This window comes from Piliocolobus tephrosceles, chromosome 21 (genome assembly GCF_002776525.5).
Source record: "Piliocolobus tephrosceles isolate RC106 chromosome 21, ASM277652v3, whole genome shotgun sequence".
NCBI classification, from domain to species: domain Eukaryota; kingdom Metazoa; phylum Chordata; class Mammalia; order Primates; family Cercopithecidae; genus Piliocolobus; species Piliocolobus tephrosceles.
In genome coordinates this window covers 17,740,014-17,752,833 of record NC_045454.1, presented here as the reverse complement: position 1 = coordinate 17,752,833, position 12,820 = coordinate 17,740,014, and the positions used below count along the sequence as shown (strand labels likewise).

At 42.3% G+C, this 12,820-nt stretch overlaps 1 protein-coding gene across 1 annotated transcript; it reads left to right on the top strand.

Moving 5' to 3' along the window:
- The first annotated feature begins 3,587 nt into the window (after positions 1-3,587).
- On the top strand, positions 3,588-8,406 carry LEUTX (leucine twenty homeobox). Its single transcript, XM_023229255.1, has 3 exons — positions 3,588-3,626; positions 6,434-6,585; positions 7,938-8,406. Exons 1-3 carry the CDS (start codon positions 3,620-3,622, stop codon positions 8,373-8,375), a joined length of 597 nt encoding a protein of 198 aa, XP_023085023.1. The 5' UTR covers positions 3,588-3,619; the 3' UTR covers positions 8,376-8,406.
- The last annotated feature ends 4,414 nt before the right edge of the window (positions 8,407-12,820 follow it).

The following is a 12,820-nucleotide window of genomic DNA, read 5'->3' as shown; positions in this document are numbered from 1 at the left end:
TTAGGGATTAACTTTTCAACATATGAACTTTGGAGAACATCTTCAAAGCATAACAAGAAGGGAAAACTAGTTTATTTTTTAAATACATGTTGATGCATGTAGCACACATCTGGAGACCAGGCAACATTTTTCTAAGGAGCTTCCTACTCATCAATTCTTCTCTACCCCACCCATGACAAACATATTGCCACTTTCTATAAGTGGCATTAATAGGAATGTGAATTATGAGTGTAGAGTTAACTGGCAATTCTAAATGGAAAGACCATGACACACATCAATAAGAACAAGACAGAACAACTTGGCTTAACAGGATGCCACGACTTTATAAACCTGTAGTAATTTAAGGCACATAAGATATACAAGTCTTAAGCTCAGAGGAGAGGCTGACAACAGTTTCACCACTACAGTTGAAGACCGCAAACCTCATCTGGGTGTGGGGGCTCACACCTGTAATCCCAGCAATTTGGGAGGCCAAGGCGGGCAGATCATGAGGTCAGGAGTTCGAGACCATCCTGGCCAATATGGTGAAACCCTGTCTCTACTAAAAATACAAAAATTAACTTGGCGTGATGAAGGGCGCCTATAGTCCCAGCTACTGGTTAGGCTGAGGCAGAGGAATCACTTGAACCCAGGAGGTGGAGATTGCAGTGAGCTGAGATCACGCCACTGCACTCCAGCCTGGGCAACAGAGCAAGACTCCATCTCAAAAAACAAACAAACAAACTTTGGCGTCAGGCTGGCTGGATTCAAAGCCTGATTTTGTCACTTGTTAGCCCATGAATAGTAACAAGAAGATACTTAAATTATCTGTGCTTTAAAATTTTCATCTGTAAACTAGAGATAATATTAGGACTTGCACCACAGGGTTTCTGTGAAGATCAAAAGAAATAATATACGAAAAGGACCTTAGCCTTAGAACTGTGCCTTGCACAAAGTAAACACCCGGTAAATATTAACTCTTATTATAGAAGAGGTTGTGTTATCTCCTCAACTAGATAAAATAATCATAGAATGATGATTTCAGAGTTTTGAGGCCGTTGAACACAGTTAGATTTTACAAATCTAATCTGTACAAGCAGATTTGTGAAAAGAAATCTGGAATGCCTGCTAAACTTTTTTTTTTTGAGACGGAGTCTTGCTCTGTCGCCCGGGCTGGAGTGCAGTGGCCGGATCTCAGCTCACTGCAAGCTCCGCCTCCCGGGTTTACGCCATTCTCCTGCCTCAGCCTCCCGAGTAGCTGGGACTACAGGCGCCCGCCACCTCGCCTGGCTAGTTTTTTGTATTTTTTAGTAGAGACGGGGTTTCACCGTATTAGCCAGGATGGTCTGGATCTCCTGACCTCGTAATCCGCCCGTCTCGGCCTCCCAAAGTGCTGGGATTACAGGCTTGAGCCACCGCGCCCGGCCTCCTGCTAAACTTTTATTGAAGACAGTCATTGTGTCCGCATATTTAATGGTGCATAATATATGCAAAATGCATGCGTATTTAATGCTCAAAAGATATCTGCTTCTAGAGTGGATTAGCGTTTCAGACAGTGAGACGTGGGGTCTATTGTTTTAATCTAAACAGGGATTAAGTTGATTAGATTCAGAGTTTGGTTGATTCAAGTGCTGACTGGTACACCTATTCCTATAGGGCACAGTCCTTTCAGAGCTCCAACTAAAAGTTTAACACGGAAGCTAAGCTATGAGGATGCAAAAGGATAAGGATGATACAATGGGCTTTGGGGACTTGGGGGAAAAGGCAGGAGGAGAGTGAGGGATAAAAGACTATACATTGGGTATGGTGTACAGTGCTCCAGTGACGGGTGTACCAAAATCTCAGAAATCACCACTAAAGAACTTATTCATGTGAACAAAAACCACCTGTTCCCCCAAAAACTTTTGAAATAAATTTTTAAAAATAAATAAATAGGCCAGGCACAGTGGCTCACACTTGTAATCCCAGCACTTTGGGACGTTGAGGTGGGTGGATCACCTGAGGTCAGGAGTTGGCTACCAGCCTGGCCAACATGGCGAAACTCCGTCTCTACTAAAATACAAAAAACTAGCCGGGCATCGTGGCAGCTGTAATCCCAGCTACTTGGGGGACCGAGGCAGGAGAATCTCTTGAACCTGGGAGTTGGAGGTTGCACTGAGCCAAGATCAGGCCACTTCACTCCAGTTTGGGTGAAAGAGCGAAACTCCACCTCAAAATTTTTTTTTAATTAATTAAATAAATACACACATACATAGACTTCGAATAATCATCATCCAAAAATAAAATAAAACAAAATAAAAAGGATTTCCCTTTGAGGGAGCTGTCTATGAAAGGAAATTTCTTACTATAAGTGATCACAAAAAGAGAAAGCACCCTCTTATTTCATATATTGTTTTTTCTATTTGTTAAATATTATATTTTCGTGCTACTCTCCTAAACTATAAACCTACCAGCTCTAACTTAGTATTCTTCTCCAAGACAAAGGGTATCATTTGTAGGGAATGACAAGATCTATAGGGAATGCTAAAATGATAAATTTAATACATCAGTGTGACTTAGGTAAAGTAAAATCTTCCAGAGTCTCAAACTTTGCATGTTATTTGCTGGTAGCTCCTGAAAGCAGTCTGAGAAGAATAAAACAGAAAAGACGAAGAATTGTTTAAAAACAAAACTTCAAAGTAATAATAATAAATAAAAGCCTAACATTCCCTCCCACTTGGCAGGCACTAACCTACCATTTTGTACATTCAGCTCCACAAGACTGATAGAAGTTCTACTCTGCCATCACTTAAAAGTTAGCATCTAATTTTGTATATTTCTTCTACTTCCTGGAACAGCTTTGTCTTCCAACTCTTCTACTATTGCCTAAGGGTTTCTTTTTAGCTATTGATTTCAAAGAACATTTGTCTTATCAGCGTTTCCTTTCTTTTCAAGACTATCTTGATGTATAAGTGCAATATCTTTTATTTATCTGAGAATATTAATTTTAACATGTATAGATTTTGTATTTATTTATTTATTTTTTAGCTCACAACTACCCCCAAATCCATACTCAAAAGAAGAAGATGTAAGATCCTCTATGGTTTAGGCTTTGCCAAGTTCTTCGCCATCATCCGTTGCTGTCTCGACTGGAAGAGGTTGGACTGAGATGGGCAGGTGAAGGGCTTAACCTTCCATCATCCTAAACTCCTAGCAGGATGCCTCCTGCTGCGCTCCAAGCCGCCCCCACACAGGGCACTTCCTTCACCTTCCGAATTTGAGTCATCTTACCAACTTATTTTTCTCTCAGCCCTTTGTTTATTTACTCATTGATCCCAAGTGACATTTTTGAACATTTTATCCATTTTCTGTTCACTCTACTTTCCTTTATTTTCTTCCACTCTCTGGGGTCAGGGATCCGTCTTGAATCACAGTTTTATTCCCAGTGCCCTACACAGCATCGGCATAGAATAGGTTCTCAATAAACAGATATTGAATGGATTACTGGAGGGCGTGGTATTAGGGTAGGACAGGGTGGGGACATGATTACATTAAAATATTGCTTAAATAAGCGGGTCTTTTAGCCCAGCAGTCACATAGAGTCAGCTCAGGAGCTCTGCGGCACACAGCTGATCGAACCCACTCATTTCTAGAGGATACCATGCTGGGTAAGCTGGGCAAAGGCAAGAGGCTGGGGTTTGAATGATTGGGTTGCAGACAAATCAAGTGAGAGGTATGGGACCTTGTGGTGGCTTCTGGGCTTTGTCAACCTTAGGTAGAAACCACTGGGTAAATTTCGAAACCACTGGGTTATACCAACAAGGATCGTTTGAAAAACTATTTGCAATGGGACTCTAGTAACTTGGGAGTTTGTTTCTCCACATCTCTTTTTTAAAGAGATGGGATCTTGGTATGTTGTCCAGGCTGGCCTAGAGACCCTGGGCTCTAGTGATCCTCCCACCTCACCCTCAGGAGTAGCTGGGACTTATAAGTGTGTTCCACCACGGCCAGCTAATTTTTAGATTTTTTGCAGAGATAGGATCTCACTCTGTTGCCTAAGCTCATCTTGAACTCCCATGCTTTTTAATGCCTGCTACTCTTATACTTTTTAAATGTCAGTCCATTGATGGGTATAAAATAGTACGTGATCTTTAATTACCGTTTCTTTGTTAACTAGTGTGATTGAATCTGTTCACTCTATTTTAAAGGCCATTCTGTTTTTCCCTTATGCTAATTTTTGAATTTATATCATTTCCCAGTTTTTCGGTTTTTTTGGTTTTTTTTTTTTTTTTTTTGAGACAGAGTCTTGCTCAGTCGCCCAGGCTGGAGCGCGGTGGCGCGATCTCGGCTCACTGCAAGCTCCGCCTCCCGGGTTCACGCCATTCTCCTGGCTCAGCCTCCCGAGTAGCTGGGACTACAGGCACCCGCCACTAAGCCCTGCTAGTTTTTTTTTTTGTATTTTTAGTAGAGACGGGGTTTCACAGTGTTAGCCAGGATGGTCTCGATCTCCCGACCTCGTGATCCACCCGTCTCGGCCTCCCAAAGTGCTGGGATTACAGGCGTGAGCCACCGCGCCTGGCCTATTTCCCAGTTTTTAGCATGTTTTTTTCTCAAGGTTTAGTAGAATATTTTTGTTCTCTTCTAGACACTAATAATTTATCTCTTATATATCTTGCACATATATTCTTCCAGCCTGGCTTGTGTTTTTCAATTCACTTGTGAGTACTACTGTACAAATATTCTAAAAGTTGTCTTTGTGATATTTATCAACATTTTCCTTTTATAATTGTACTTGTAAAGCATAGTTTAGAAGTGTATTACTGGCTGGGCGCAGTGGCTCACACCTGTAACTCCAATACTTTCGGATGCCAAGGCAGGCGGATCACTTGAGGCCAGGAGTTGGAGACCACCCTGGACAACATGGCAAAATCCTGTCTCTACTAAAAATACAAAAATTAGCTGGGCATGGTGGAACGCGCCTGTGGTCCGAGCTACTTGGGAGGCTGAGACACAAGAATTGCTTGAACCTGGGAGGCAGAGGTTGCAGTGATCTGAGATTGCACCACTGCACTCCAGCCTGGGCAACAGAGCAAGATTCTGTCTCAAAAAAAAAAAAAAAAAAAAAAGTGTATTTCTTGGCCGAGGACATAAATGTAATTTTACTTCTATTTTAACTTCTTAAAATGATTTGATTCTAATAGAAAAATTATGCATCAACAAGTTCACTTATTAAAACTTGTACCTGGTTCTTCTAATACATTTTCCTATTGTTTAATACTAAACTCACAAAAATACTAGTTAGTCGATTTTACATATTGACATCTCAGCTTGGTAGATGATTTTAAACTCAAAGCCACATCCTTGATTTTACCTCCTATAACTTATCAATGTGCAGTGTTGCTTTTCTGAAGACCAATAGAATTCTAACTACCATTCCTTTGAATGGAAATTCTACTTCCCTTTAGAAGCTTCTGAAATTTCTATATATTCCTGGTATTCTGAAATTTTTGCAACAATTATCCTTTTGTTCATTTTTTTGTGCTCATCGTGGAATAGCTTCAGTCTGGAACCCTGTGCCTCATCTCTCAAATCTTGAATTTTTTAAATAAATATTTTCATGATACTCTCTGAAACTTTTTTAGTCACATAAGTATTGCTACTGTTGGACATCCCTGAGCAGAGGTCTTATTTTTTTCTGATCTTTTCACTCTTTTTGTTCACTTTTGTGTATTTTTTCTACTTCCTGGAACACCTTTGTCTTCCAACTCTTCTAATATTGCCTAAGGGTTTCTTTTTAGCTATTGATTTCAAAGAACATTTGCCTTATCAGAGTTTTCTTTCTTTTCAAGACTATCTTGATGTGTAAGTGCAATATCTTTTATTTATCTGAGAATATTAATTTTAACATTTATAGATTTATTTTTATTTTTATTTTTTTGTGAGGCAGTATTTCACTCTGTCTCCCAGGCTGGAGTGCAGGGCTGTGACCTCAGCTCACTGCAACCTCCACCTCCCAGGTTCAAGCGATTCTCCTGCCTCAGCTTCCAAAGTAGCTGGGATTACAGGTGCCTGTCACCACGCCTGGCTAATTTTTTTTTTTTTTTTTTTTTTTTTTTTTTGTATTTTTAGTAGAGAGGGGGTTTCACCACGTTGGCCAGGTTGGTTTTGAACTCCTGATCTCAAGTGATCCACCCTCCTTGGCCTCCCAAAGTGCTAGGATTACAGGCATGAGCCAATGCGCCCAGCCTTATTTCTTTTCTTAAGAAAAAATGTGTTTATTTGCTGCTTTCCTCCTCTTCTCCCACTTCTTTCTTTTTCTCTTCCACCTTCCCTTTCTTTTTTCTCTCTTTGTCTCTGTATCTCCCTCTCTCTTTCTCTTGCTATCCCCCTTCTGTCTGAGGATTTTTCTTCAATGTCCTCCTCTTTTCCTCTGAATTTTTTTTTAATGAAAGCCTTTTGTCTGTTCCCTCTGCAGAAAGGCCAAGGCGAGAGCGTCGGCAACGCACAAGATTTCTCTCCAAACAACTCACAGCATTGACAGAAGTGCTTGCAAAGACTATGCACCCAAGTTTGGTTACCATGGGGAAACTGGCTTCAGCGCTACAACTCGATCTATCCGTAGTAAAGGTCTGTTCCCAAGTGTGTCTGTAGGTAGCACACCTAATCCAGAGCTTCAGACACACTTTTTTTTTGTTTGTTTTTTTGTTTTTTTTTTTTGAGACGGAGTCTGGCTCTGTTGCCCAGGCTGGAGTGCAGTGGCTGGATCTCAGCTCACTGCAAGCTCCGCCTCCCGGGTTCACGCCATTCTCCTGCCTCAGCCTCCCGAGTAGCTGGGACTACAGGCGCCCGCCACGTCACCCGGCTAGTTTTTTGTGTTTTTTTTTTAGTAGAGACGGGGTTTCACCGTGTTAGCCAGGATGGTCTCAATCTCCTGACCTCGTGATCCGCCCGTCTTAGCCTCCCAAAGTGCTGGGATTACAGGCTTGAGCCACCGCGCCCGGCCACACACACTTTTGATCATTGTTATAACAATTCCTATTTATTGGCAATTGCTATGTGTAAGGACAAATGTTAAGCACTTTATATTTTTATTGTCATGAGCACTCACTTTATTGAGGAACACTAAAGCTCACATAGAAGAACTGTCTTCCAAGCATTGTAAACACAAGAGTTGGAATTTGAACCCAGACCTTTCCAACTCCAGGCCCACCATGCTACACAGGACTCTTTGAAGCTGGATCTAGATACTCCCATTTGGGTCTGTTCTTGTGTATTCAGGATGGGTTCTGCTGAATCAGGATGATCCCAGTCATCCAGATGTCTGTCACTAAGTTCCCACAAAGTATTCAGGGGAGAACACCTGGATGAACACTGAAGACAACCCAAGCTAAACTCTCACCCCATACTCGGACTTTAAAATACTTTCTCTGGGCACCAGGTATGGTGCCTCACACTTGTAATCCCAGCACTTTGGGAGGTGGAGGCAGGAGGATTGCTTGAGCCCAGTTCAAGACCAGCCTGGGCAACATAGTAAGACCATGTCTCTACAAAAAAAAAAAAAATTAAAAATTAACCAGGCCTGGAGGCACATGGCTGTAGTCCCAGCTACTTGGGAGACTGAGATAGGAGGATTGCTTAAGCCCAGGAGTTCAAGGCTGCAGTGAGCTATGATTGCACCACTGCACTCCAGGCTGGGTGACAGAGTGGTACCTTGTCTCAAAGAAAAAATAATACACCCCTAATACAAACCCGCTTCTATTTAATACATCATGATCTAAGTCATATTCCATCCATTGTTAGTACAATCCTACACTCACTTTTCTCTTGAAACCCAGGACAGCAGAGGATAGAGAGAGCTTCCCTTATTCCAATAAATGTGAGACTAACTCTCACTCCAAAAAACCAAATTCCTGAGGAACATGAGGATGCCCCTTTATACTCAACCTCCATTATTAACCTCCCCACTCCTCCTTCCCCAGATTTGGTTCAAGAACCAGCGTGCCAAATGGAAGAGGCAGCAGCGGCAGCAAATGCAGCCACGGCCATCACTAGGACCATCAAACCAGACCCTTTCAGTAAAGGAGGAGGAGTCTCCCTCAGCTATAACTACTGCAAACATTCATCCAGTAAGTCCCGGAATCTCTGATGCAAATGACCATGATCTCCATGAGCCTTCTGATATCAAGAATCCTGGAGGAGCCAGCGCCTCTGTGAGGGATTCATCCTGGGACTCTCGGGCACATGACATTGAACAGATATGTCTGGGGGCTTCAAATCCTCCTTGGGCCTCCGCTGTCTGTGAAATAGATGAATTTGTAAAGATCTACGACTTGCCAGGGGAAGGTGACACCAGCAGCCTAAATCAATATCTTTTTCCAGTATGCCTTGAGTATGACCAGCTCCAATCTTCAGTATAACTTCTTACACATAACTTCTAGGGGAGGTCTGTGATCTGATCCACTGAAATATATTTCCAAACATCTTTAATGGGTTGAGCCCAGTCTAAGTAGATCTGGGGCTGGGAATTTATCTTTTTCTGTTAAAAAAAAAAAAAAAAAAAAAAAACCAATAAAGGAACTCCCCTACCTTTCATCATTGCCTGCATTTTCTGAACTCTATTTGAGTGCCTTCTCACCCAAATTTCAGCATTAAAGAGCTTCATCAGAGAAGGGACGCCAGGAACACAGTGACATAGGAGGTTCCTGACTCTGATGCACTGAATAAACATCTATGCCTGGATCATTTGTCTCTGGAAGAAAGTCAGAAGTGAGTTGAGAGACTCTTACACACCAGGCAACTAAGAAAATATCTTATCAGGCCAGGCGCAGCAGCTCATGCCTGTAATCCCAGCCTTTTGGGAGGCCGAGGTGGGCAGATCACAAGGTCAGGAGCTCAAGACCATCCCGGCTAACACGGTGAAACCCCGTCTCTACTAAAAATACAAAAAATTAGCTGGGTGTGGTGGCAGGCGCCTGTAGTCCCAGCTACTCAGGAGGCTGAGGCAAGAGAATTGCTTGAACACAGGAGGCAGAGGTTGCATGAGCCAAGATTGCGCCACTGCACTCCAACCTGGGTGACAGAGCAAGACTCTATCTCAGAAAAAAAAAAAAAAAAAGAAAAGAAAAAAATGTCTTATCAAACAGGCAGGAAAAGCTGAAGCACTCGGAAATACTAAACCCACTCTGGACACTGAGCCATACAATCAAGAAGGAATCCCCAGTTCCCAGCTTCTCCCCCACGAGAGAAGGGGTGAACCACACATATAGCACCCTAACTGTTGATGGTTAAGTTCCTAATGAACCTGCATCAGGGAGTTGACTAGGTAGGTAAACTACAGACTTACAAGAGCCTGAACAGAAGCTAGGTGCCACCCAAGCCTTCAGCCCAGCTCAGCCCAGCAATAAATCCAGATCTATCAATTCCTCCTGGAAGAAGTTTGTCCACACATTGAACACCCCAACTTTTATACCTGCACTCAAAGGACTGCATCCTAAACTCCCTAGCTCTGAAAACGGAAGGGATTAAGCATATGTGAGTCTCCCTAGCTCACAGAAGAAAAAGGTGGTTTTCAGCAGGCACACAAGCACTTCAAGGCTAACCTTCCTCCACCTCACTCCCCCAACCGGGGCAGTGCAGAGAAGGGGTCAAAATGCACAGCTCCCAGTTTCTCAAAAAGGATTTGCCAGCACACTCTTCCAGCTGCTGCTTGATAGTCATGCTTTTAACCAGCCTGTATCTGGAAGTTAACCAGACAGACAAATGCTGGACCCCTGGGAGCCTGAATGGGAGTTCAGACACTGCCCAAACCTTTGGCCCTTGCTTGCTCCAGTGGTAAGTCTATAGACTCTCCCTGGAAGGAGTTCTTCCATGCAGTGAGCACCCAAACTTTTGCAGCTTCCACTGCATCCTAAAACACCTATCTCTGGGAACTGAAGGAATTTGACATTCGCTAGTCTCCCTAGATCACAGCAAAGAGGTGATTTTAAACTGATGCACAAGCATTTCCAGGAGATGAGAATAGTCCCAGGGGCCTGAGGCTGAACACACCCAGCTGGCCACTACCACCTCAGGTGGCATCTACTTGCATGTGTCACTTACGGGCCTGGAGACTGGCCTGCTCAGCCCATCGCAGCCATCACCAACACTAGCACCAGCTGACTGGGAGCTAGATTGTCCCGCCAATATTACTGCCATTGCCCATGCCACCCTTGCTGCCCAGTGGCCCCAGGAACTACGCACCTACCTGGCCCATGGCTGGCAATACCAGCACCCAAGCAAGCCACCTGGAAGCCTGGGAATTGGCCCACCTGAACCTGCTAAGACCTGTGCCAGCACACACGACCCTGGGGCTCAAGGACAGGCATACTTGGCCTACCACTGCCACCACTGGGCCCAAAAACCGGCCCACCTGACATCCCCTATCCCTGGAAAAGATTCACAGTCTCCACCAACGACTGCACCTTAAGCCACAGAGGAAATAACACTACTGATGCTGCTTACAGCCAAATAAATCATACAGAGGCTATAACTGGATAAAGAATTCAAAATAATGATATTAAAGAAGCTCAGTGAGATACAAAAGAACTCAGAAAAATAATACAAACAAATTAGAAAAACAATTTAGGATATGAATGAGAAATTTACCAAAGAGATAGACATAAAAAAGAAACACACAAACTCTGGAAATGAAGACTTCATTGAATGAAGTACAAAATATTTGAAAGCTTCAATAAAAGACTAAATCAAGTAGAAAAAAGAATTTCAGAACTTGAAACCATATCTTTTGAAATAACCCAGGAAGGCAAAAATAAAAAAGAATTTAAAAAGAATGATAAAAGCCTTCATGACATATGATACCATAAAGCAACCAAATTTTCAAATTATTGGGGTCCCAGAAGGCAAAGAGGGAGAAAAGGGTAAGAAAGTCTATTTAATAAAATAATAGGCCAGGCACAGTGGCTCATGCCTGTAATCCCAGCACTTTGGGAGGCCGAGGCGGGTGGAGCACCTAAGGTCAAGTGTTCAAGACCAGCCTAGCCAACATGGTGAAACCCGGTCTCTAGTAAAAATACAAAAATTAGCTGGGTGTGGTGGTACATGCTTGTAGTTCCAACTACTTGGGAGGCTGAGGCAGGAGAATTGCTTGAACTCAGGAGGCGGAGGTTCCAGTGAGCCGAGATCGCGCCACCGCACTCCAGCCTGGCAACAGAGCGAGACTCCATCTAAAAACAACAACAAAAAAATGTGATTTATACACAATGGATTTATACACAATTTGGCCATTAAAAAAGTATTCACAAAGAATGAAATCCTGTCATTTGCAACATAGATGAGCCTAAAGGACATTATGTTAAATGAAATAAAGCAGACACAGAAAGACAAATACCACATGATCTCATACACATGTGGAAACCTAAAAAGTGGACCTTACGCCTTACTCCTGCAAGAATGGCCATAATCAAAAAATAACAAAATCAAAGATCAAAAAGTCAAAAAATAATAGGTGTTGTGCATGTGATGAAAAGGGAACACTTTTACACTGTTGGTGGGAACGTAAACCAGTACACCCACTAGAGAAAACAGTGGAGATTCCTTAAAGGACAAAAAATAGATTTGCTATTTGATCCAGCAATCCCGCTACTGGGTATCTGCTTAGAGGAAAATAAGTCATTGTACAAAAGAGATACTTGCACACACACGTTTATAGCAACACAATTCACAATTACAAAATTATAGAACCAGCCCAAATGTCCATCAATCAACAAGTGGATAAAGAAAATGTGATATATAGATAGATAGATGATAGATAGATAGATAGATAGATAGATAGATAGATAGATAGATAGATAGATACATACATACATACATACATACATACATTACTCCATGGTATGTGATATATATATAGAGAGAGAGAGAGAGAGACATACCATGGAATACTATTCAGCCATAAAAAGAGAATGAAATAACGGCATTTACAGCAACCTGGATGAGATTGGAGACCATTATTCTAACTGAAGTAACTCAGGAATGGAAAACCAAACGTCGTACTTTCTCACTCACAAGTGGGAGCTAAGCTATGAGGATGCAAAGGCATCAGAATGACACAATGGACTTTGGGGACTCGGGGGAAAGGGTGCGGGATAAAAGACTACAAATATGGTGCAGTGTATACTGCTCGGGTGATGGGTGCGCCAAAATCTCAGAAATCACCACTTAACAAATTATTCATGTAACCAAACACCATCTGTTACCCCAAATACCTACTGAAATAAAAATAATAAAAATAAATAAGTGTGGGCATGGTGGCTCACGCCTGTAATCTCAACACTTTGAGAGGTCAAGGCAGGTGGATCACCTGAGGTCAGGAGTTCGAGACCAGCTTGGCCAACATGGCAAAACCCCATTTCTACTAAAAATAGCAAAAAATTAGCTGGGCATGGTGGCAGGCACCTGTAATCCCAGCTACCCAGAAGGCTGAGGCAAGAGAATCGCTTGAACCCAGAAGGCAGAGGTTGTAGTGAGTCAATATCGCACCATTGCACTCCAGACTGGGCAATAAGAGGGAAACTCTGCCTCAAAAAAAAAATAAATAAATGAATAAATAAATAATAATAAATAAAATTTGAAAAAATAAATAAATACTTTTTTTTTTAAAGTGGACCTCATAGAAGTAGAGAGTAGAATGTTGGTTAAAAGAATCTGGGGTTGTTGGGGGTAAAGGGGAGTTGGGAAGATGTTGGTCAAAGGATGCATAATCACATTTAGATAGAAGGAATAAGTTCAAGAGATCTATTGGACAGCATCATGACTATAATTAATGGTGATATATTGCCTTCTTGAAAAATGCTAAGAGAGTAGA

What these genes read in the sequence shown, in the direction of transcription:
- LEUTX (XM_023229255.1), top strand. An exon ending in TCGATCTATCCGTAGTAAAG is followed by an intron (nt 6,586 to 7,937) that starts GTCTGTTCCCAA and finishes CTCCTTCCCCAG; the next exon opens with ATTTGGTTCAAGAACCAGCG.